This window comes from Arachis duranensis, chromosome 9 (genome assembly GCF_000817695.3).
Source record: "Arachis duranensis cultivar V14167 chromosome 9, aradu.V14167.gnm2.J7QH, whole genome shotgun sequence".
In the NCBI taxonomy this organism is placed as follows: Eukaryota; Viridiplantae; Streptophyta; class Magnoliopsida; order Fabales; family Fabaceae; genus Arachis; species Arachis duranensis.
This window is the reverse complement of record NC_029780.3, coordinates 37,880,070-37,904,239: the sequence shown is the minus strand read 5'-3', so window position 1 is coordinate 37,904,239 and position 24,170 is coordinate 37,880,070. Positions and strand designations below refer to the sequence as shown.

At 35.9% G+C, this 24,170-nt stretch overlaps 2 protein-coding genes, 1 long non-coding RNA gene, 1 other non-coding gene and 1 pseudogene across 4 annotated transcripts; 3 read left to right on the top strand and 2 right to left on the bottom strand.

Annotated features, from left to right (window-relative positions):
- Positions 1-222: 222 nt before the first annotated feature.
- On the bottom strand, positions 223-2,028 carry LOC107465463 (uncharacterized). The gene has a single exon (XM_016084438.1). The coding sequence runs from the start codon at positions 2,026-2,028 to the stop codon at positions 223-225; it is 1,806 nt and encodes a 601-aa protein (XP_015939924.1).
- A 310-nt stretch (positions 2,029-2,338) lies between these two features.
- On the top strand, positions 2,339-9,856 carry LOC127741542 (uncharacterized). Its single transcript, XM_052254264.1, has 8 exons — positions 2,339-2,472; positions 6,824-7,160; positions 7,673-7,790; positions 7,889-7,999; positions 8,343-8,402; positions 9,277-9,343; positions 9,396-9,529; positions 9,765-9,856. Exons 1-8 carry the CDS (start codon positions 2,339-2,341, stop codon positions 9,854-9,856), a joined length of 1,053 nt encoding a protein of 350 aa, XP_052110224.1.
- On the bottom strand, positions 5,778-5,859 carry TRNAS-UGA (transfer RNA serine (anticodon UGA)). The gene has a single exon. It is a non-coding gene; the product is annotated as a tRNA-Ser (tRNA).
- A 250-nt stretch (positions 9,857-10,106) lies between the features above and the next one.
- LOC107465471 (sterol 3-beta-glucosyltransferase UGT80A2-like) lies at positions 10,107-13,217 on the top strand (annotated as a pseudogene).
- An 8,446-nt stretch (positions 13,218-21,663) lies between these two features.
- On the top strand, positions 21,664-23,684 carry LOC127741674 (uncharacterized). Its single transcript, XR_008002823.1, has 3 exons — positions 21,664-21,810; positions 22,858-23,182; positions 23,269-23,684. It is a non-coding gene; the product is annotated as an uncharacterized LOC127741674 (long non-coding RNA).
- The last annotated feature ends 486 nt before the right edge of the window (positions 23,685-24,170 follow it).

Below are 24,170 nucleotides of genomic sequence, written 5' to 3'. Positions count from 1 at the left end.
TCTGGTTGTAACCGGAGTAGGCGTCCATGAAACTTAGATACCGGTATCCCGCCGCAGCATCGACGAGTGCATCTATGTTAGGGAGAGGGAAGCAATCTTTGGGACATGCTTTGTTAAGGTCAGAATAGTCTACGCACATTCTCCACTTGCCGTTGTGCTTTTTCACCAAAACTACATTCGAGAGCCATGTCGAATAGTCCACTTCCCGTATAAAGCCTGTTTCTAGGAGGCTCTTATCATTTCGACCAAGGGCTCCTTCAACTCGCGTGGGAGGTTCTTGTTAACGAACGTGAATCTTTCGTCTTCGTCACCGATTCTGAACTTCTCCAGATCCCCTTCTGGTTCCGGTCTAGGCTTGTCGTCTACTCTGGCATCTAGGTCGGCTAGGAACACACCGGACGCCTCCTTGGACTTCTTTCTAAGGGAGAGGCTGGCATTGTCACAAGCGACCGCCGTCTCAAGGTCTCCTCTTATGGACCCTATGGATCCGTCGTCGGTAACGAATTTCATGATTAGCAGCTTTGTGTTGATTATGGCCTCGAAATCATTGATCGTTTTTCTTCCCAGAATGATATTATAGGCGGTGGAGTCTCGGAGGATCACGAACTCGGCCATCGCCGATCTTCGGCCTTGAGTCTGTCCCACTGAGATCGGCAGGGATATTACTCCATCCGGTTTGATGAAGTGGTCGCCCAATCCAATGACCCCGTGTTGGTGAGTCGTTAGATCGGCATCCTTTAATCCCAGCGCATCGAACACGTTGCGGAACATGATATTCGAGTCCGCTCCCGTGTCGACATGGATGCGCTTGACGAGACCGGTCCCTACTCGGGCCGTTATGACCATGGGTGGGTTTTCCTGGACGTCGTCGAACCATTGGTCTTCTGGGCCGAAAGAAATGAATGGAGGCTTCTTAGAGTTTCGCGTCGACGAGGAGGAGATCGACAATATCTTTGTGTCCTTCTTGTGTGCGGATCTGGATCTTGGTGCGGCGTTTTTGGCCGTTACTACGTTTATCACAGTGAGGCCGTGTTCTCCGCCTTCTGGCTCTTGTCGTCGCTTTGCCGAACGGGTTTTGCCTTCTTCGTCTTGGTCGCGGTAGCGCCTCCTTGGCTCCCTGATTAGGTGGGAGAAGGCCGCTAGTTTTCCTTCCCTTATCGCTTGTTCCAGTGCATCTTTCAGGTCAAAACAATCCTGCGTTAGGTGGCCATAACCCTTGTGGTAGTCACAATAAAGGTTTTTGTTCCCTCCAGTGCGGTCCTTGAGTGGTCGGGGCTTCGGCGGGATTCCTTTCTCGGCTATTTGTTGGTAAACTTCCGCGACGGGGAGAGCGAGCGGAGTGTAGTTGGTGAATTTCCCGACTCGGGGGAATGTCCTTGGTGCCTTACTTAGCGCCTCTTCCCTGGTTTGTCCCTTTGGCCTTTCCCCATTTCCCTGTTGTCGGGTTTGATTGTAGCTGGGCTGCCGTTTGTTGGCGGCCACTACTCGGCTGACTTCCTCGTCGTTTATGTACTCTTTGGCTACCGTCTGGATCTCATGCATTGTCCAAACCGGTTTCATGGTAAGATGTTTTCGGAAGTTCTCGTTGAGGAGGCCATTTGTCAGGCAAAGACTGGCCACCGAGTCGGTTAGGCCATCGATTTCCAAGCATTCATCGTTGAACCGATCTAGGTACTTCCTGGTCGGTTCTCCTTGTCTCTGGGTTACCCCTAGAAGGTTGATGGGGTGCTTTGCCTTCGCTATCCGTGTTGTAAATTGGGCCAGGAATGCACGGCTGATGTCCGAGAAGCTGTAGATGGATCCTTGCGGGAGGCCGTTAAACCACCTGATCGCTGGCCCCGCTAAGGTTACTGGGAAGGCACGGCATCTTACCTCGTCCCCCACTCCCTCCAGATTCATCCTGGCCTCAAAGGCCGTGAGGTGTTCTAGAGGGTCTTGAGTTCCGTCGTACCTCATGTCTGTTGGTTTGTCGAAGTGTTTCGGCAACCGGACCTCGAGGATAGATCGGTGGAATGGGGTGACGCCCATTATCACAGGTTGTCGTGTTCTCTCGGATCTCCTTTCCCCGTCTTCGCGACCTCTTGCCGCATGGCGGGTTAGCCTGCTCCGGGAGTAGATGATCGTGTCATTTCGTCTTCTCGGGATAGGAGACTCCTCCCGCGTGCTCTCCGCTTCCGTTCGGGATGCGGATGTACGCCGCGGGCGGCTTCGGTGAGAGTCTTCCTCCTCGCTTTCGGGGGACGGGGTGTAGCTGGGATCGGTAGTTCGTTCGTCCCGCTCCCGGTCGGCCAACTGTCGCTCCAAGTTCTAGACCCTGTGGCGTAGCTCCTGCATTATTATGGCGCTGTCGCCGCCTGTTCCCCCGAAGGGTCGTGCTCTCGTGTGCTGTTCTGTGTGTTGTCGGGGGGACCTCCGCCGCCCCCTTAGCGAGGCGACGGAGGCTGCCCCCTCCGCTCCGGCTGCTCGGGCTTGGTCTCCGGGACCCAGCGCGACTTCCATTTAGGCAGAACTCCCCACAGACAGCGCCAATGTTCGGTTGTCGGTTTCCGGACAGGTCGGGTGAGTAGGTGAGGGAATGGGAACGCCTCTACTTTGGTCGTGCTGGAGTTGGGCTTGCCGAGTAGCCGAGTACTCGTTGCAGAAGGAGAATGAGGGGGGTGCCACCTGCAAAGACACTCCGACGCTCTAGTCAGCAATGTGCAGGCGGGAAAATGGTTAGATGAAAGGGTATGACGTACCTCGAGGGAAGGGTAGGTCCTTCCCTATTTATACCGTGTCAGAGGTGGGCCCTGGGGGGGACAGGCCCATTTTCCCCGAAGCTTCCTCAACCATATTGATGGGATGACGAGGACGCGTGTCCTGGCACCGTGGCGAGCGCTAAGGACTCGGTCGCTCGGATCGGGTTCTCGATGGGTCGGGCCGACCCGCTCGTGGTTTGGACCGAACCGTAACAATTATTATTTTACAAATAAAATTATCTTCTGAGATAAATTAATAAAAATTTAATTTTAATGTATTTATCATATAAAAAACTATATAATTATTTAATTAGATTTATGTATTTAACTTATTTTATAAATAAGGTATTTACAAATTAATTATTTTTGATACTTTGGACGATATACAATTAAATTATCTATGTAATTTTTTTTAGTACATAAAAGTTACAATCAAATCATGAAAATAATGCAATTTTGATTTAACAAGATCCAAAGTATATCTTCGTTTCTCATGCTGCTGACTGAGTCATGTTTAAATTTTTTTTTTCAAATGTATTTTGCAGCAATACACTAATAATACAAAAAGGAAAAAAAAAAGAACCGTAAAGAATCTATTGGTATTTGCACCTTTTTTTTTTTTATAATAGTAAAAAAAAAACAATCATAAGATTAGAGTGACCTATTTTGATATAAATTCTATTTTTTATATAATTCATATTTACATATAAATTGAAGACAATTTTAAGGAGAAGATATACATAAATTAATAGTATTATTGTGCATAATTTTTTTCGTTTTTCTCTATTTTCCTTTAAAATTATTAAAATATGTTCTTAGTTTTCAAGAGTTGATATATAGCTTTGATTATCAATTTCAAACTAAAAAAAATAGTTTAGTAAAAAATTATAATTAAAAATGTCTTTTATATTAGCGATAAAATATATTTTTTGATGATTATTCTTATCTATTTAACAAGTATTTTGTTGGTTCAAATATATATATCATAGATTTATAACAAAAAAATATAGAATTATTTGTTAAGTATAACCAATATAAAAAATAACTAATATTTATACATATGAACTTCTAATGCAAAAATATATTTAATTATAAAAGAATTTCAACCAATTGAAACATAATCATTTTTCTTAACTTATAATGAAATTTTAACATAAACTATATATATATATATATAACAAAAACTAAAAATGCAAGAAAAAAACCATGATATATGTTTTTTAAATAGATAATATGTATACATATAGTTGTGTATCCTGATGAAGAGATTTTTGATGGTACAGAATCAATTGAAATTTCATTGCAAGTATAGTTTTTAAACCAACAAATAATCCTTTCATGCAAATATTTGGTTGTCACAAGTAACAAACCCCTAAAAATAATAATCGAAATATTTAAATCTCGGATTGTCTCTCAAAGGAATTGGAGGGAAGTGTTCTTGTTATTGGTTATGAGGTGTATATTGGAGTTTTTGAATAAGGAGGCAAAAAAAGTAAATTGCAAGAATAAAACTAATAGCTAAGAAAGACTCTTGGCAAAGAATGAGAACTAGAAATCCTATTCTCATTATCATCCTCAATTGTGATAAGAATTATCCATTGCTCTCACTTAGTCAACCTCTAACTATGAAGGAAAGTCAAGTGGATAAATCAAATTGATTCCTCAAGTCCTAGTCAACTCTTAAGGAAAGATTAGCTTTAGTGGAATTCAAATCAATTAGCAACTTCTAATTATCAATCAACAAGAAACTTTGACAACTCAAGAGTCACTAATCACTCAACCAAAGCTAGGAGGAGAAAATTCTACTCTAACTTCCTTCCAAGCATTATGTCAAACACTTGGAAGGCATAAAAGGAAAGCATAGTAAAATGACAACAAGAATGAAATCTAACAACTACTAATTGCAAAGAATTAACAACAACAATCAGAGAAGACACAATTAACATGAATTACCTCAAATTGCATTAAAAGAAAATAAGAAGAACAAGAGTGTATCAACAACAAAATATACAAAATAAGGGAGATCACAACAAAAGAATAAAAGAATAAGATGTAGTAACAAGAAATTGAGAAAAAGAAGTAGATGAAAAGAAGAATTAAAGTCTAGATCTAGAGAAGAATTAAACCTAATCCTAATTCTAATTCTAGAGAGAAGAGAGAGCTTATCTCTCTAGAGACTAACTAAAACATGATCCAAACTAAACTATGACTACTTGGTAACTAACTGCCCCTGACAACTCCCAATCCTCCTTCAATCCCTGAGTTTAATAGCTATAGAAGTGAGTTGGATTTGGACTTGGGAAGCCCAGAAATCGCCCCCAGCAGATTCACTTTAAGTGGGTCATGTGCGAGCACCGATGCGTATGCGTACGCGTCGCCATGCGACCTCCCATCCACGCATGCGCGTCTGTTGCGCGTGCGCGTCGGTGAATGCATCCCAAATCCTTGATTTTTCATGATTTCTCATCTTTGCATGATTTTCTCTTCATTCCTTTGATCCATTCCCAGTCTTTTCATCCTGAAATCACTAACAAACACATCAAGGCATATAGTGGGATCAAAGGTGAATCAAAATTAACAATTTAAGGATCTAAAAAGCATGTTTTTATACTTAAGCACAATTTAGGAGAAAATCATAAAACCATACTATTTCCTTGAATAAATGTAAAAAAAAATGGATAAAATCTACCTAAATTAAACACAAAATGTATCATAAAATAGTGATGCATCATATCCATTAACAATAATAATATGTTATAAATAATAAAATATTCTATATTATTATTGGAATATTATATCAAATAGCTTAAAAAAAATAAAAATAAACAAACCAATAAATCAAATCCGAATGTAATCTTTATTCATATATTTTAAAATTCAATAAAAAAAAATATACACATCTATTGATATATGACGCAAAATGTAGAATAACAAGAACAAAATAAAAATTTACCTAATTTATTTAAGTAAAAGCAAAGGACTTGATGATTGGCCCGTAATGATTAGACGATCGATGATTGCACAATGGTGGATAAAAAACATCGACAGCAGGGTTCGAACCTGCGCGGGCAAAACCTAACAGATTTCAAGTCTGTCTCCTTAACCACTCGGATATATCGACGACGATGAATTTTAGATTCTAATTAGTATTATAATAGACTTATATAACAAGCGGTGTTCAATATTAATATTTTATTCGTGTTCACGAATCACGATAGTAATTAGATAAAACCATTTTAAGATATCAATTAAATTATCATGTCGTCATGTTTCTTAACAACATTAACCTCGAAAGTCATCTTAAAATATATTTAAAATATTTGGGATAGAATTAAAATAAATTAAATATTAGCAAGTCTTAAAATTTTTTAAAATTTTGGTTTACTTACGATGAGAATATATGCCCATTTAATTGTAACCAAACTAATTTATTTTTCATTCACATGCAATGAGTTAATTGAACCAAGAAATTATCCAAGTAAATTAAAACAAATCTGAAGAAGTGAAACCATTGACTAATTGACTGAAGGGAACACTAACGCGACCTATCTTGACTGTGATTCAAGTTTGCTTACTATGAGAGTAAAACACTAAAACCTAGCTAATTAATCCAATAACTTATATATAAGCTTAAACACAAATCAAACTAAACCAAGTCCTAGCAGCACACTTCTGTACATCATGTTTATTTCTTTGGAAAGAAGGACTATATTATATGGAGTTATATATAGATTAACTTAATTTCTAACAAATTTTATATTCGATAAATTAATTCTACTTAATAAAAAAAATTTGAACTGGTTCACTACTAGAAAACTAGTTATTACAGACGGATATTTTCGACAGATTTTATCCCATGAAAATACAGACGGAATTTCAGAGGGATTTTTTGTCGGAAAACAAAAAAAAATGAATTAGCATAAATTACAGAGAGAAAAGAGAATTCGTCTATAATTCTGTCGGAAAAATTAATTTTTTTCGTAGAAAATGGTTACAGACAGATTTTCCGTCGGAAAATATTAGATTAAACCTAATTCTACCCCACTCTTTTGAGCTCCATTCACACTCCACTCAACTAAAACGAGCTTCTTTTTCTGCCGCCGCCGCCGCTTCTCCTCGTCGCATGAGTTTCAGTCACATCCAATTCCAATCAATTCAACAATAGCCGCCGTGGCTTCACCTTCCTCTAGAAACCAGACGCCGTCCTCCTCATGCTCCTTTTCCTACCCCTTCGCTTCATACACCTCCGGCAATTTTGCTCCCGAGCCTCCCCCTTGTCCCCACGCGCTTCTCCTCCTCCTTTGGCCACCATCAGCGTTTTTCTTCCACCTCTTCGCCACCGTGTCCAACATCGTCATCCGTGAGATTCTACTCGGAGCAACCACCAAGCTCCCCCTGACAACACTCCACGGCTATAAAGAGGTATACTCTGATTTTATGATTCTGTTGCTTAGGGCTCAAATTTTTCTGTGCCAATTTTAGGTTTATCAATTTTTCTTTGCAGTTTCTATCTTCTCAAAACAATTTAGGGTTTCATTACAGAGATAGAGATGGCAAGCTTTCTGTGAAGGAACTCTAATCCTCTGATTCCATTAGATGAATATATGAATATTCGCTTGCTGTTATTGATTTTGTTTATAAGTCTAAGTTATAATTAATTTCCATTAGATGGACGGTTTTTAAGTTTCTTATTGGTTTTCTTAGCCAATAATACATCTATCTTGGTTTGGCGCCATTGATAGTGATTGAGTGTGATCTGAGTGTTAAAATTATGGATCCGATTCAATTGTTATTCACCTCGTTCTTCTTGTGCTAATAAGATTTTGGTGCTTTTCATTTAGTTTATTCTTTTGTCATTGCCTCCTTTCAAGTTTATTTTATTTCCCTCAAAAAATGATGTTTTATTCAATATTCATATTCATTGACAATGATAGGTTCAACTAGAGCCCACATCTTCATGGGCTTTACTACGCAAGGATTTTGCTGCACCATCAAAATACACTGGTATATTTCAAGCATCTAAAGATATTTTCAGAGAAGAAGGTTTTCAGGTCTAAACAATAGCGCACAGTTTATCCAATTCTGTTCAAGTGCATTTTCTTTTGTAAGTTATCACTTATCAGCATAAGTTTCTATGACAAATTTACACGGTTTTTGGCGGGGGAATGTACCGGCATTGCTTATGGTTATGCGATATACAGCTATACAGTTTAGAGTTTTACATAAGTTGAAAACTCTTGCCTCTGGTTCTTCCAAGTCAGGTATTTTACTTTATTACTCAGTGTTGCAATATACTCGCTATATTAGCAAAGTATTTCTTTGGAGACTTAGGCTGTGTTTTATCAGTTATCATGTCATTATCAGTTATACAACTTCTAAATTATTGTTTCATGAACTGTTGAAACTCTTGCGAATATGTTGCTGGATTTGATTTTACCAAATGTACTTTGTGTGAGGCTTTATTGAGTAGGAGATGTTGTCAGTTAATGTGTGTATTTATGCATGGTTTACGTTTTAGGGATGCAATTACTTGCAGGAAATATCTCATACCTTATCCAATTTTTACTATATATTGTTCATTGGTTTCTTTTCTGTTGGCTGTAGAGGATCACAGTAGTTTGAGCCCTTATCTGTCCTATGTCAATGGGGGCATTAGCTGGATATGTAGCTACAATAAGGGGGAGCCAAAGATATAGGAAACAAGGTTATAATGCAATTTCAAAATTAACCTGTGTAATATTTAAGTGCTTTGAAGGCTAGTGAATCAAATAACTGGTCTTTTTTCGAACACCCTCTGCCAGCTGATATGCATTTTTCCTTACCATGATATGCTTGAAAATTTTAAGTTGGCATTGTTCTATTTTGTTTGTTTTTTTTTTCGTTGCAAAGAGTGGGCTTTTGGCTTCTCCCCGTTGCTTTCCCATTCCTTCTTGTCTAATTATAGTTATACTGCCAAATTTAGTTTGTCGTCTTATATCCTGTTTTGCTGCATTGGCCAAAGCCAAAGCCTTCATTAATGAATTTTTGAACTTTCTCTATTTATCCCTTCCTGTGAATTTAGTTTTCTGTTAACATGAATATGTTGTTTATGCTCTTCTTCTCTGCTTTGAACGGATATAGCTAGGTTGTTAGTTTCTTTTGGGAGGTAATAGTTGTATGATTGCATTAAACAAGTAGGAAAATAAAGGTGGAAACAAAAGCAGGTGCAGATGATGATATAATAATAAGACATCATAGTGTCCTATATCCCAACAAATAACAAAAAGTGTTGTCATGCCGGACAAAAAGCTCTCCCTGGCGTGTCATTCATATATAACCTTGCTTATTGTTGGTGTTTGCCATCTCTAGCTGTGTACCACTTGACTCAAATGACAAGGTAGACACACACTATAAAACCCCTTCACAACATAGCTTCACAAGCATTTAATATATATACACTACCACCTTGTCTCCTTTTACTCCAGATAGATTCATATTCATAAATTTGTTACGCTACTAATTAATTGAGCCTATTTATTTGCATACATTTCATCATCAGCAAGGGAGCAGCTAGCTGCTGTGTATATGAAGAATGTTGATGAGGGAGAATTAGTTGTGGCATATAAGTGAAATGGGAGCTATTTCTTCAATGCTTCTGGTTCTTTTGATATTGTGCAGTTCTGGTTTTGGTGGCATAGTGTTTGGTTTGTTGAATTTCAGCAGCAACAACAGAGCTGGTTCATCTTCCTCACCTAACAATGAGGTGGTGTCTTATGGGAATGGGAAAGGAGCAGAGTTAGAAGAGAAGAGGGGTGTGCCATCGGGAGCTAATCCTCTCTATAATCGCTGGTAGAAGCTAATTATTATCTGATCGGGACCACACAGACTTCAAAAAAGAAACTAAAGGAATCTATCTATCTATATGTCTACTATTAATTTTAATTAATAGGATGTTGTTATTATCTGAGAACATGCCAAAAAAGTATCCCCATATATAAAACTTTGTTATTATCTCAGATTGTTCAATGTTTTCTTTGTTTCTAACAGATATGCGGCCGAGGGAGATCCAACTGGTCATGAGTGGGTACCTGCCCTCTGTGATGTCTCAATCAGACCTGGTTGGTTTTGGCATCCTTTAGAACTTCCAAAGTTTGCAATCAATCTGCCTGAAATATACTATAAGAATAATTGCTTTTATTCTTTTGCTAGAGGAATGTTGCTTTTACTAGAGGAATGTTGCTTCAGATCCTCAATTAGGTTTTACTAGAGGAATGTTGCTTTTATTCTTTTGAATGCATGACCATATACAAGTAGCCATATCAAAAGGATTTCTTCTCCTTGCTCATGCTTTCATATATTAATATGTTTATTTATATGCTTTCTTCAGATATGGTCAAGAATAAAGGCTTCTTGCCATCGGGCCGCTCAGAAATTCATAAATAAAGAAATCAGATAAAGGCTATTATCAACTCTTTGCTTCCAGCTTGCAACAGTGCTAATCCAGATACTCATGTTGCATTTAACGCAGATGCAATAATTGCCAACCCTCCAGCATACGGTTAGACTCTAAATTTTTTTTGTCCTTTTCCATTCATCATAATAACACAATCAATAACATAGACAACAAAGTCTCTTTCTATTGTAATGAGAATGTAATCAAACATTTTATCAAATGACAATAGATTGTATAGTAACCAAAACTGGATTCAACAACAAACTTGCTGCCTGGTAAAATTTAAGGAATTTGATCATCTAAAGTGTAGAGGTACAATTTACATATTAAAGTGCAGAACGGTAATCTCAGTTCATTATACTGTGCTTGTATTGTATAAAAATCTAAGCTGCTTATCCATTATCAGCAATTCAGCACTTTAGGAAGTGCACGTGCATTTCATAGAATGCTATTCTTAAGTTTAAATTATTTTTTACAATATCACCTAAAGGTACAACTGTTTGAAGATTACATTGTCAAATAATGAAAATGGTATATTGCTAATAGTTATATAGGAGAGATTAATTTGCGACCTGTTTCAGCAGCTGTGAGAATCAAATCATGGCAGAAAGAGAAGGAAAGGGAAATGCCTTTCACCATTGATGATTTGATGTCTTAGTTTTTACAAAGTCCATAATGAGTGAATTATATCTTAGATCTTGACAAGAATTTCCTCCTTTTGTGCAACTAAGAATGAAAAAGTCAATCACAAATTGCTAATAGCAAATTGAAAGAAATTCATCGACAGAGTATAGAAATGACTATAAAATTAACAAATAATGTGGCATTGTTTACATCTAATGTATGATGAAAAAGTATCTCACGTTCTTTTAATGTATGAAATTATGCAGGGCATATTCATGTTGCTGAGTTTCTAAAAGTTCCACTTCACATATTCTTTACAATGCCATGGACGTAAGTCTTGCTTGGTACACGGACTAATCCTGCACTTAGTCACCTATATTTTTAATCGAATTATGTGCTATATTGCATCATTCATTGACTTGGGCATTAGGAAGGTTCTTAGTAAGGCTCATTTATTGATTTGTTGTTAGCATAAAGATTATATGAGCAACTAATATAGGTGTAAGGATCTTATTCTAATGATGTTTGACTATATTTTCAGGCCAACATATGAATTCCCTCATCCTCTTTCCCGCGTTAAGCAACAAATGGCATACAGAGTAAGTTACATGGCCTCAGAGAGTTAATAAAAAATAATCAATCAGTTTCACTTGATATGACTAAGTTATCAGTTTTTTGTATGTCTTTCAGCTGTCATATCAAATAGTTAATTCTTTAATCTGGCTTGGAATACGAGATTTAATAAATGAATTTAGGAAGAAGAAACTAAAGCTAAGGCCTATTACTTATCTAAGTGGATCTTATACGTCCCCTCCTAACATGCCCTATGGTTATATATGGAGCCCTTATTTGGTTCCTAAACCAAAAGGTTAGATATGCATTTATATTTTATAGTGTCATCTCATCTTTCCATTTTTGGCACTCTCTAACTCCGAGCTGTTTCTTGACGATGTTACGATAGACTGTTTGTGTTTTGCTTCTTATTTTGCAGATTGGGGACCCAACATTGATGTTGTTGGATTTTGTTTCCTTAACCTTGCTTCAGATTATGAGCCACCAATATCATTATTAGAGTGGCTTGAAGAAGGCGAAAAGGAAGGCAAAAAACCTATATATATTGGATTTGGTAGCCTTGTGAGTTTCTTTGTGACTGTTCACTTGTTTGGGCTTTTGGATATGTGATTACACAGCAATAAATTCGTAGTTTTTTTCCCACGAGTCTAGCAACCAGTAGACTCTAATTGGAGTTGTCAAGTCTTCCCATTATGGAGTGATATCCCAGCACTAATTATTTCAATAAGCAACACTCGAACTTGAGACCCTGCTTAAAGAGAATAAGTTCAACCAATAATTATTGGTGCATTCTTTTTTATTTGAACATAATCTTCTCAGGTAACATTGAAACCTGGTTGTAAGATGTTCTAAATGTTTCCAGGTGCATCATGGGGGTGCTGGAACAACTGCTGTTGGTCTTAGAGCTGCAGTAATGTATCTTGCATTTGTGAATTTTGTAATCTAAGTGGTATATTCATCTTACAACAAGAACATCTCTGTTTCTGCAGTGCCCAACAATAATTGTACCATTCTTTGGGGACCAGCCATTTTGGGGAGAGCGAGTGCATGCCAAAGGAGTAGGCCGGGCACCGATTCCAGTGGATGAATTTACATTAGGCAAGCTGGTTAATGCTATAAACTATATGCTGAAGCCAGAGGTAATATATATATGCGATCAAAGTGGTTAGTATTTGTCTCATACCATATGTACTAGAAAAAGGAAAGTAGAGAAAGCTTTTAGATGTAAAGGGAACTAATCATCAAAGACAAAGCCAAGCATAAGATCCATATATAATTTCCTCCTAAAATACACCATGGAATCATACAGAAGAGAGTATAAATAAAACAAATGCAAGTTATGTTCACAATTTTGGCTTTTTATTAGGACTACATGTTTTACATCGAACTTACATCTCACAGGTGAAAACGAATGCCGAAGAACTTGCCGATGCCATGAAACATGAAGATGGGGTGGCAGGAGCAGTTGCAGCCTTCTATAAACATTATCATCCTTAAACACCTGATTCCGAGACCAACCATCAACCGGTAGCCACCGTGCCTAGACTTGGGTTCTCCTTCCTAGGATGCTTTGGTCTCTCTAGATCTAAATCCACAACTTCTAGATAGATATCAATCCTCGTTATTCTAGATAGATATAAATCCTCGTACAGCTAACTGGCTCACTTAAATCACATGTTCACCCTTCAGTCTATTCTAATGTAATGTGCCATTAAGAAATGTAAATCGTGTTTTTTTTTAATTTTGTGTAATCATATCCATGGATATTTCTGAACGATCCATCAGGATCTAATTTACTTGTAAATGATAATCACTCTTTTCTCTTATTTAGTAGCAAATAGTGAATGTTCGTGCTCCTCATTTCACTGATCAATGCTACTTGTTTTACACCCACTGGTGGATGGAATGTAAATTCCATTTACTTTAGGCCCTATGTCTTATACTAAGAAATCAAGGTATATTAACTCAGATTCTTACAAATGTTATTTCAGATATAATTGTTCCAATCTCTGTTGACACTTATACTAGAAAAGCAGAGATTATTTTGTGCATCCTCCTCTAAGTTTCTATAGATGAATTTATAGTTTGTGAATTCAGGTAAACTATTTTTTAGAAGTTGTGTCGATGTGAAAGATATCTGTGCTCCAATCTCATTGCATGCATAAAAAAATGGATGGAAGATAGCAAAAGAACTATACATAATTAATTCAAAGATTTAAGACTGAGCCTGATAAAAGAACTAAATTTCAATCACCAAAAGAGTATAAATTCATACATAGTCAAATGGAGACATTAAATAATCCGGCAAACAAATACCAACACAAACGTAAACAAAATACAATGTCGTATGTCACTAGACGGCTCATATGCCCACAAGAAAATAATAAAAACAAAAATAATAATAAATATCCTATGTTGCAAATCTAATCTTGTGGAAATTCATAATCATCACGATGGTGATTATCATACAGCTTATTAAGATTTTCAATGGCATTTTCTTTGATCCTATAGCTGATCATATTATGATTCTTTAATACGAGTGAGACTGCAATCTTCATGCGAACCCCATCATCCACCTAATAAAATTTGAATAATTACACATTAGGCTTAACTACCTAAATATAAAAGAAAGAATGAAGAAAAAGATTAGTGCATAACATTACTTTTATGTTAAAATGATCATCTTCAAAACAAGTTATCATCCAACTTGCAACCCACACACCCGCGTCACTCCTACATATCGAGGAAGCTATATTAGAGTATTATATAATTGCATAAATTTCATATCAATAACTACTAATTATACGATCTTACGATCCAGCTTCGAGGGTCGAAAGGCCTTCCGGCTCTTCAAATTCAAATTGTGAAGAAATCAGATTTGGAGTGGTCTCAAAGTCATAGAATGAACGATCTTCCAATAGCTCGTCCAAATAAATGGCCTATTTATGTCTATGTTAGAGTTTGTTTTTTTAGTCATATATGTATACAATTAACAAAAAAAGGGAAAATATAGTTACTAATTTCAAGCCTGTCCTCTTTCGCTTGAACTGTTTCTCAATGGGTAATGGGTCTAGCAAAATGATTTGTCCTTTAACACGATCAATCACTACGAGGTACCAGTGTTCATGACCTTCGTCAGTAATTTTAGATACAGGGATAAAGACCTAATCAAGAGAAAGTCATTTTAGTTTTTAAAATTATTTTATGCTAATATTTGCTAATATGAATTTAAAATGATATAAACTTACTCTTTTTAAGCAGTCAACTTTGCCCAAATAAACATATGTGATACAAAGCGTCAGACAGTCGGGATCCAATTTTGTCTTCTCTGATAGCTACATTATTTCACCCACTAGTTTATATGCGCAATACAAATAACAACTACCAATATCATTTTAGTATACACTCCTACATACTGACCGCAAAAGTTGTGGGTAAAAACCAATAACCACTTTCTCTGGTCAACTCTATCCTCATCATATCTGCTACTAAGTCTAGCACAAGAGAAACGATTGGCTTTCCTAGCATCAAGCTCCTAAATACATCTCTGTGAGCTGTAAACTCTGAAAATACTATATCCTCCTCGTAGCTACCAAAGATAATTTAACATAAATAAAAATAGCTAAACAAATTAACAACATCGTTAACAAATAAAATTCTAATTGAGTTTACTTACTTATCCATCAAATGATTACCATACAAGTATGCTGCAATTGCAAGTTCAGTTTTGTCCAAACCCATTAAAGCTGTTGGTCTAAAACAGACTTGCACCCACTAAATATGTAAAAAAACTGTTATTAGTGAAATAATAATAATAATAATAATAATAATAATAATAATAATAATAATAATAATAATAATAATAATAATAATAAACTACTTATTACTTAGTATTCACACTAGGTAGCTCTAATCCAGGAATATTGATTAGAGCAAATGAATCTGTTCTCCTTTTTTTAGCAATGGACAGATCTGTCTTATCCTTCTCAATACAGCATAGCAACAATGGATTATTTGATGCACTACTTTGTTGGTTAAGAGTCTTAGATTTGGAACCAAAGACCTTAAACACCTTAGAGGGAGAGCTTACATTATTTTCTAATCGTTGAATAAGAGATTGGACTATTTGGGTCAATTGCTCCACAGAATTAGCTAATGAGTCTAAAGTCACTTTGTCCTTCAATGATGGATTGGGTTCACCGTAACATTAGAACATTTCATGCAGGGTCAAAATCTCATTTTATTCACTATGAAAAAACCAAAGTCCATTTAGCTTTTACATAAAAGAATACAAAAATATAATTAACATGAAGAATATGTACAACTAACTGAGAACAAAATTCTGAGATTAACTCATATCAAAGTTAAAAATTAACTCCGAATTTTGAAAAAAAGCAATAGTAATTAACTGAAGAAAAACAACAATCAACAATTCTTCCTGTTAACAACAATCAACAATCAAAGAAATTAACTCAGAAAAATAAGAATACTCAAAGAAATTGAATGAAGGAGGAGGGGAAAGCGCGGCAGAACGGGGGATCTGCAACAGACGAACGAGACAGAGGAGAAGAGATGCGACACCACATAAGTTGCGACGCAAGACGCATTACAATGGATGAGGCGAGCTTGAGCAGTGGTACCGGCAAAACAGGGGCAGTGCAGTGAAATAGGAATGAGAGAGATACAAGTTGCGAAGTGAGTCATGTTGCAACGGAGGAGAGGAGCTTGAGCAGTGGGGATTGCGGCTGGCGGAGATGCGACGACGGCGCCGATAATAGTGAGGATGCCTAGCTGCATTTCTCTTTTTTCTTTCTTTTTTTATTTTTTTAAAGAATAAACATAATTTCTATTTTATTATTTTAATCAAAGATGTGAATAAATATACTCATTATTAAAAAATTATACAAGACCATTCAGAATAAATTTATAATACAAGAAACCAAAAAAATAGTACGTACTTGTTCAAAATTTTAGTTGGTTCTTGACAGATCTTTATGTTAGGAATAGAACTTGCCTCAACAGAAGCAGCTCAATTATTTCTTCACGTTTGTACCATTGTAATTAGCTTGTAGTGTTATGTGTTTGAGAATAAAAATACATAACAATGATAAAAAAGAGTTGTTATTATATATCAATTTACGCTAAATCTATATTAAATGCAAATTCATTCTAATTATTGACAATCTAATTAGTCCCTACACTTAAAAGTTTATAATTGGGTCCTTAAAGAGAATTAAAATTTGCAATTTAGTCTCCGCCGTTCAAAAAATGTTTGATTTAATAGAATATTCTCAGAATATTCTCTATTTTGAACATGTGAGCTGCACATGTTTGACAACAGGGACCAATTTACAATTTTAGTGAAAGTATGGGACCAACTGTGTAATTTAACCATTTGAAGTGACGAAAAACTCCCTAGGCTATCTGAACCTACCCCGTCCCTCCCCAACTCTCTCACTCTCGCTTTCTCACTTTCTAAAACGACACCCGAACCCCACCGCTCTCCATCTCTCACCTCGGTTCACCGTCGCTACGCCGGATCCACCGCATTTGTGCTCACGAGTCGGGTCTCGCCTCCTTTCTCCATCTCGCCTCTCTCATCCGACAACTTTTTCTTCTCTTCCAATCCCAATACTAAACACCGACGATAAATGAAAGAGAACAATTCCAATCCCAAGCATGCTCAAAGCGAACAATTTAATGTCTAAGAAAAAAATAGCAACAAATCAACACAAAAATAGCAACTCAATTTATTAGTGAATTCGGCGTGGTGACGGAGGCGAAAGGCACGACGATGGTGAGTCGAGGTGAGAGACAGAGAGCGTTGGGGTTGGGGTGCCATTTTGAAAAATGAGAAAGTAAGAGTGAGAGAGTTGGGGAGGGGTAGGGTGGATTTAGATAGTCTAGGGAGTTTTTGGTCATTTTCAAATGGTTAAATTACACTGTTGGTCCCCATACTTTCACTAAAGTTGCAAATTGGTCCCTATTGCAAACATATGCAGGTCACATGTTCAAAATAGAGAATATTCTGAGAATATTCTGTTAAATCAAACACTTTTTGAATGGCGGAGACTAAATTACAAATTTTAATTATCTTTAGGGACCCAATTACAAACTTTTAAAGTGTAAGGACCAATTTACAATTTCACCAAAAGTATAGGGACCAACTGTATAATTTAACCTAAAAAAAAATAAATTTTTAGTAACTTAAAAATATTACATATTTATTGTCACGTTGAATAATAAATTTAAATAATAATATCTATTATGAATAATTTCGACATAAAAATAATAAATTTACAATAATATATAATTTTGAAAATATTATATAACTATTATTAAATATTACGTATTTATTATCACATAGAATAATAAAGTTAAAATTAGCATGTTTTGGTAATGTTATGATCTTTTAAAAAAATTAAATATTTATTAATAAATATTATGTATTAATAGGCAAAGCCTTTCGCATTATATTATCATGTATATTATAATATCAATTTAAAATAATAAATTTAAATAATAATATCTATTTTAAATAATTTATAAAAAAATAATATCCATTTTAAATAGTAAATCTTTTTAAATTACAATCATAGATACACATTTTTTATAATTATATTATATGATATATATATAAAACAATAAAATCGTTTGAAAGATATTTTTCAATAATAAAGAATAAACAAACAAAATTTTATTCTATATATAAAAACACTCTTCGGTATATCATTAGCAAATTATATTCACATTATAATTCTAATTGTGTTACATATATGTTTGAGTGTTTGATATGGGTAAGCGAGAATCATCCGGATCACCTCAACATAGAGATTACAAGAGAGACATAAGAGATGTTAGCATTAATGCTATTGATAACCAACTCTCACATTATTCGTACTTGAACCATATACCGCACATGCCCTAATTTTTGTATTCTATCTACCCCGATTTTTATACTATTGTAGTATATTCTAACCAATATCCGACAACCATGCATCCATCACTATACAACATATTCCCACCATCATTTATTGTAGGTCCAACTGTCACAAATTTTCAGCCTCCTACTTTCTTATATCCTTTTCAATCTACTAATCCAAGAGATACAGATGAAATTGTTAAACTGCTAAAGTCTCCACAACATCATCAGTCTGACTCTGGTACAAATAAAAAGGCATCAAAACTTACAAGTGTATGCGATAAAAAGATATCTACGGCCAAGAAAAGAATTATCTGGAATTCACATTTGTCTGAAAATAAGGTTGGTGTGAAGGCTGCCTCCATTAAAGACAACTTTTCAAAAAAATAAAAAAAACTCCACCAGGACCTCACACAAATCTCTAACTGAGGAGTAAAAGGCACTCTTAAAAAAGAGTACACCAAGTGGATATTCTATTAGCATGCCTACCCTAAACCACAAAAAAGATCGAGTACAATAAACGAAGATTTGAATGGCCATCTGTAACTTCTCATATCACAGTCATTCGCATGAATCCTCTACGGTTACATAACTTAATGATCTCACCAATTCTTTTTTTTCAGTGGATCCCAATTTTATTTAAGCCTCCTGCATACATGAATTTGGATGACTTAGATATTAAAATGACAACCTATGTGTTTGCACCAAATAAAAGAAGGTTAAATATCTCATTATCTATCTACTAAAAATTTAAAAAATAGTTCAATATTAATGTGATTCATATTTGTAGTGATGAGGTATTGGCGACAACAAACAAATTTAGCGAAACTCGTGACAATTTCAAGTCATTAATTCCCAAGAAGCGGGTACATGGGAATGTAAGTGCATAATTAAACTGCTATCTTTAGCATACTTTAATTTTTAATATATTTATTATTTACCACATAGGTGTTGAATTTTGTGGCTACTATGCTAACCATGCAGGAGAAAGAAATGGGATGTCAAACAAACTGGTATTTGCCAGCTGTGTTTTCGGTACGCAATGTCTTTTTCAGGCTTGTTACCGTTTTTATTTATTTTATCTTATTACTTAATTGGTGTCACTGACTTAGCCCCTAACTATTAAATTCAGCAACTCATACTGCAATGTGATACCAAAATTGAAGTTCTGTTGAAATATTATCAAAAAGAATTTATGAGAAAAGTTGATGAAGGTCTAAAAAAGGTATATGATTTATTGTATTTTTATTTTTTTATTATTTAATGGCATTTATCTTTATGAACAGATCTATACCTTTTTTAAAAAAAATTGTATCTAGTAATATTCTAATACGTGAAAGTTGGTACTAGATTTTTTTACCTGTCAATGAGAACAACACACATTGGTATCTGGTTGTTTTTGATTTGTGCAATTATCAAACAATTCTGCTAGACTCCCTACCGATTGCTACAAATAAAGAGCAAAAGAGATCGAGTATAGTAAAGCTGGTAAATTAACTTTCCCCATTTTCACTTTTATGACATTTTTTTTAGTTTTCAAATATCGTAATTTATTTAATTTTTTTCTATATAAATAGGCAAAATATCTGGAAGATATGCTCAAGTATGACTCGTTCTAGAAATACAACACTCCGTTCAGGCCAAGGATACTTGATTTTACATTTGTGGATATGCTAGAAACAGGAGAACAAACTCCTGGCTCGTAAGCAATATCTGTATTTCTGTTTTCCTCTTTCAAATTTTTATCTGCATAAGCTAACCGTGTCTTATTTAACACAGTAACGATTGTGGGGTATGGGTGGCAACCCGGATGACAAACTACAGGAAGACGTATAGTTATACAATAAATGTAATTTTCTTTTGCTAAAAAAATTGTACTTCAATTGCTAATGTGTATGGTTTTGTTGGAAACCTAAAATATTTATATTTTTCAGGTTAATTATGGTACAAGGATGCGACTTACGTTGGATTTGATTCTAAGGCCCCACAACTTGATGCTGCGTAATGTCATTGAATCTGCTACCAGGAATTACAATAAGTATAAACAAAAGGAGTAAAAAAAAACTAAATAATCGTAATTGTCATGTAGTCATGTTTAGATTATATTAACTACTAAAACTTGTTAGTTTTATCTCTTTTACTTAAAAAATTATTATGCACTATATTTTTTATGGACTCTTGTTGATTATTAATGTTTCTGTCTTTCGTTCGATTATAGTTGAATTTAGGTGAAGCTTAATTTTCACTCTAGCATTTTGATTCCTTGAACCACTTCTGTGTTGTAAGTTTAATTGAAAATTTGATACTAAAATATATTAAGCATTTTAAAATAAAAACAACATGAGAGAATAGTTATAATCTATCTTCTGAAAAACCGTAATTGAACCGTTGAACCGGCCAAGAACTGGCCGATCGAACCAAACTATCACCTGGTCGGATTTTTTGAATAAGGGAAAAATGCCTAGTTTGGAGAACGGTTCAAACCGACTGGTCGAACCGGTCAAATTATAAACCAGAAAAAAACGATTCGGACCAAGATTCTGATAATCGGTTCGAACCGGTCGGTCGAACCGTGTACCGGTATACAAAACGAATCGGTCATATATCAAAATCGAAAGATTCAGAAATCGTTGTTAGACCGTCAAATCGGTCGAGAACCGGTTGGTCGAACCGAACCGAGACCCGACTGGTTTTCTAAAATTTGCTTAAAACGGTGCCATTGGTTAGACGAACCCTAACCAGTAACCAAAACGCGCAGCACCTTCTTGGCCCCTCCTCTCTCACAGTCTCACTCAGCCACTCTGCTCCTTCCTCTCACCGAGCTCCTTCTCACTCCCTCACTTCCCTCTCTCTGGCCTCTGAACGAACACACTGAAGAACGCAGAGAAGCAGAAGAGAACTCGAACGTAGCTTGGAGGAAGCACCGAAGCAGCCATCTCTCGTCGCCATTCCTCAACGTCCAACCACCGCCGCTGCAACAACTTCAGCGCAACGTCTCCCTTGTTTGCCGCGCATCCTCCTCTTTTTAGCTAAGCTTCTGCGTCTGTTTTTTGGCCAACCCTTGTTCTGCCTTTTTTGGTGAACCCTTGTTCGAGCTGCTTAGCCCTCTGTTCAGTCCTCTACGCTGCGTGTTCGAGCCTCTATTCAGCCTCTGTTACGCGGCCTTTCAGCCACCATTCCGCCATTGTCTGCCTCTATTCAGCCATCTACGTCGCGATTTAAAGCTCCTCCCTTTCCCTGTACTGTTTGAATTTCAGAACTGCTCCATCCTAAGGTGATTTTTTTCCTTCTTGTTCTTTCTTGTATTAATTATTTGAAGCGACTGTCGCAATGTTGTTCTCCTCCATCGTGCAGCCACGCTTGAGAATTGAAACCACCGTCGTTGGCCTCGCCTTCTGCCTCCGTCGCGCAGCCACTGTCTCGACAGTGCCAGTTCTGTTCCATCGTGTCAGCCCTTCGGTCGTGCCCTGTTCCTTTCTTGCTACTGATCTGCTCTGCTCTGTTCTAGCATTTAGTTCTAGGTATTAATTTTTTTAAACTATAATTGTTGAATAATTCTTGTTACTTGTTAGTTAGTCTGTGAACCTTACTGTTGTTACTGGTTGAATAATTGTTGTTAGTTAATCTGTGGACTTGTTACTGAATTGAATAATTGTTGAATAATTTTGACTATTAAGACTTGAGATTACTGGGTTGGAGTGAGTTGATGTGGTTTACTGTGTTATTGTAATTGGATTGTATTGTTGTGATATTGTATTGTTGTTGGATTTTTTTCAACTAAGAAACACCTAAGGCTATTGGATTGTTAAAATTGTGATTAGCTGAAAATCTTATTAATCTTTATTGAAATTATGCTGAAAATTTTGTTAAAAGTTTGTTAGAATTTCTATTTGTTCATTATGAGTAGAAGGAGGGGTTTAGAATAGTTCTTCTGCAAGGAGAAAGGGATCATCATCTTTTTCTATTGATAACTTCAAATACACATTCCAGTGGTTGATTTATTGGGAGATAAGAGAGCCATGAGAATGGATCTTACACAACAAGGATTAAAGGTAGAGAATGCAACGGTTGGGTCTTTAGGGTCTGCACTTTTTGACTCTGCTGTTTCTATTTTTTCTGCTCACAATAAGTATGCTTTGTTCAAATAGCAGGATACTGGAATTCATTGATTTGGGAGGTGAAATGACGAGAGATGTTTGGCATGCTTTTATAAGTGAAAATATAGCGTTGCACAAGTTCTCACATGAATATGGACCTTGATTATGACCAATCTTTTGTTATAAAAAAATATTTTTTTCATCTTTGTTTTTAACAAAAAAATAGATGAATTGAATTAACTAGATAAGTAGATGATTGAATATTTATTATTGGTATGCTTGATAAATTGTGCTAATTATGCGTTTCTTGAAATTGGTATGCCTCTCCTAGATTCTGAATAGTGCGATTCATATTTCTGATTTTGATCATTTGAGTAGTTTATGAAGCATAGATCACTGTTATTGTAAATGATTTGGGCAAGAATAAATAAGATAGAATTGTCTAGGCACTAATGTCTCTTGAACTTGCAGAACATAAGAGTAGGTGCACACACACGCAGAACAAAGGCCCCTTCTGGTTGCCTAATGCTTAGAAAGAATAAACTACAACATGAATTCAGGAATGAGGTATCTGAATGAGGACCTTGGATATTGAAGATCTTGCAAACCTACTACGGATCTAGAAGCATGGTTGTGAGAGATGATCTTCTTGTCCTTCCATATCAATCTCTTTTGTCAAAATCATCTTGTGAAGCTCTTGGTCTGAATTTGAAATCCAATATTGATAATAGATGAGGCACATGATTTAGCTGATTCATTCATCAGCATGTATGGCTCAAAAATTACTTTATCACAGGTATGCTCATCAATTTTATGTAGAATAGACATTGAACAAGTCATATTTACTTTTGAATTTAATTATTCTGTTCCCTATTTGTATAGCTGGAGAATGCATTTCCATGTAGAACGGTACTTTGTGAGATTCCACAGTCTTTTGGGACCAGCCAACCGGAGGGCATTATGGTAAAAGGGGAGAAAAGGTGAACTGGAGGGCATTATGGTAAAAGGGGAGGAAAAGTGAGGAGAGAGGATTATGTGTGATAATAAACTAATGAAGTGGGAACCTTTGAGGTGGGGAGGGGGGAGATATGCCATGTGAGGTATGGCTCATTGCCAATACCCCATAGCTTATGTTGCTTTCTATATTTCAAGGAGAACTTTCATTATAGTATTATACGTTAATGTCAATCTTTAGCTCAGTTCAGTTGAACAATGGATGAAAATAATGTAATGTTGCAGCTCTATGTTGAGTTTCCTTATCTGACTCTGACTTATGAAAATACTGTTAGTGTTCTTTTTAAAGGAGACAACCTATATACTTTTTGGTTGAAATACATATAGTTATAGTTCAGTCTCTCTAATTTTTATTGTGCAATGAGTTGCTGCCATTTTACATCCTTTTGATGCTAATGCTAAGTACCAAGTTATACCATGCTAAAAGATTGACGTGTAACTTTTTATAACTGCCAGATAAAGTTTCTATATTCCTTGGAAGAAAGATAAAATATTTCATATTCCAAAAAGGATATTCTAGAAATTATCTTTTTAAATAATTGCAATTCAATTTTTTTAAAAAAAATTAAGGAGAATAACTCTTATAATAGTAGAATAGCTCTTATATTAGTTCCTTCTACAATGATTGGATTTTGGACCGTTTTTCTTGAAAGAAAATATTAATAAAAATCCACAAGAATTATCTTGGCATCTGAATAACACAACGCAGACACTTTCTTTCCTTCATGAGATCAAAAGCATTGTTAATGTCATCAAATGGCAAATGGTGT

What these genes read in the sequence shown, in the direction of transcription:
- LOC107465463 (XM_016084438.1), bottom strand. Translation starts at nt 2,028, where the DNA reads ATGGGCGTCACCCCATTCCACCGATCTATCCTCGAGGTCCGGTTGCCG.
- LOC127741542 (XM_052254264.1), top strand. Translation starts at nt 2,339, where the DNA reads ATGGCGCTGTCGCCGCCTGTTCCCCCGAAGGGTCGTGCTCTCGTGTGC. An exon ending in CACTCCACGGCTATAAAGAG is followed by an intron (nt 7,161 to 7,672) that starts GTATACTCTGAT and finishes TGACAATGATAG; the next exon opens with GTTCAACTAGAGCCCACATC. An exon ending in GAATTAGTTGTGGCATATAA is followed by an intron (nt 9,344 to 9,395) that starts GTGAAATGGGAG and finishes GATATTGTGCAG; the next exon opens with TTCTGGTTTTGGTGGCATAG.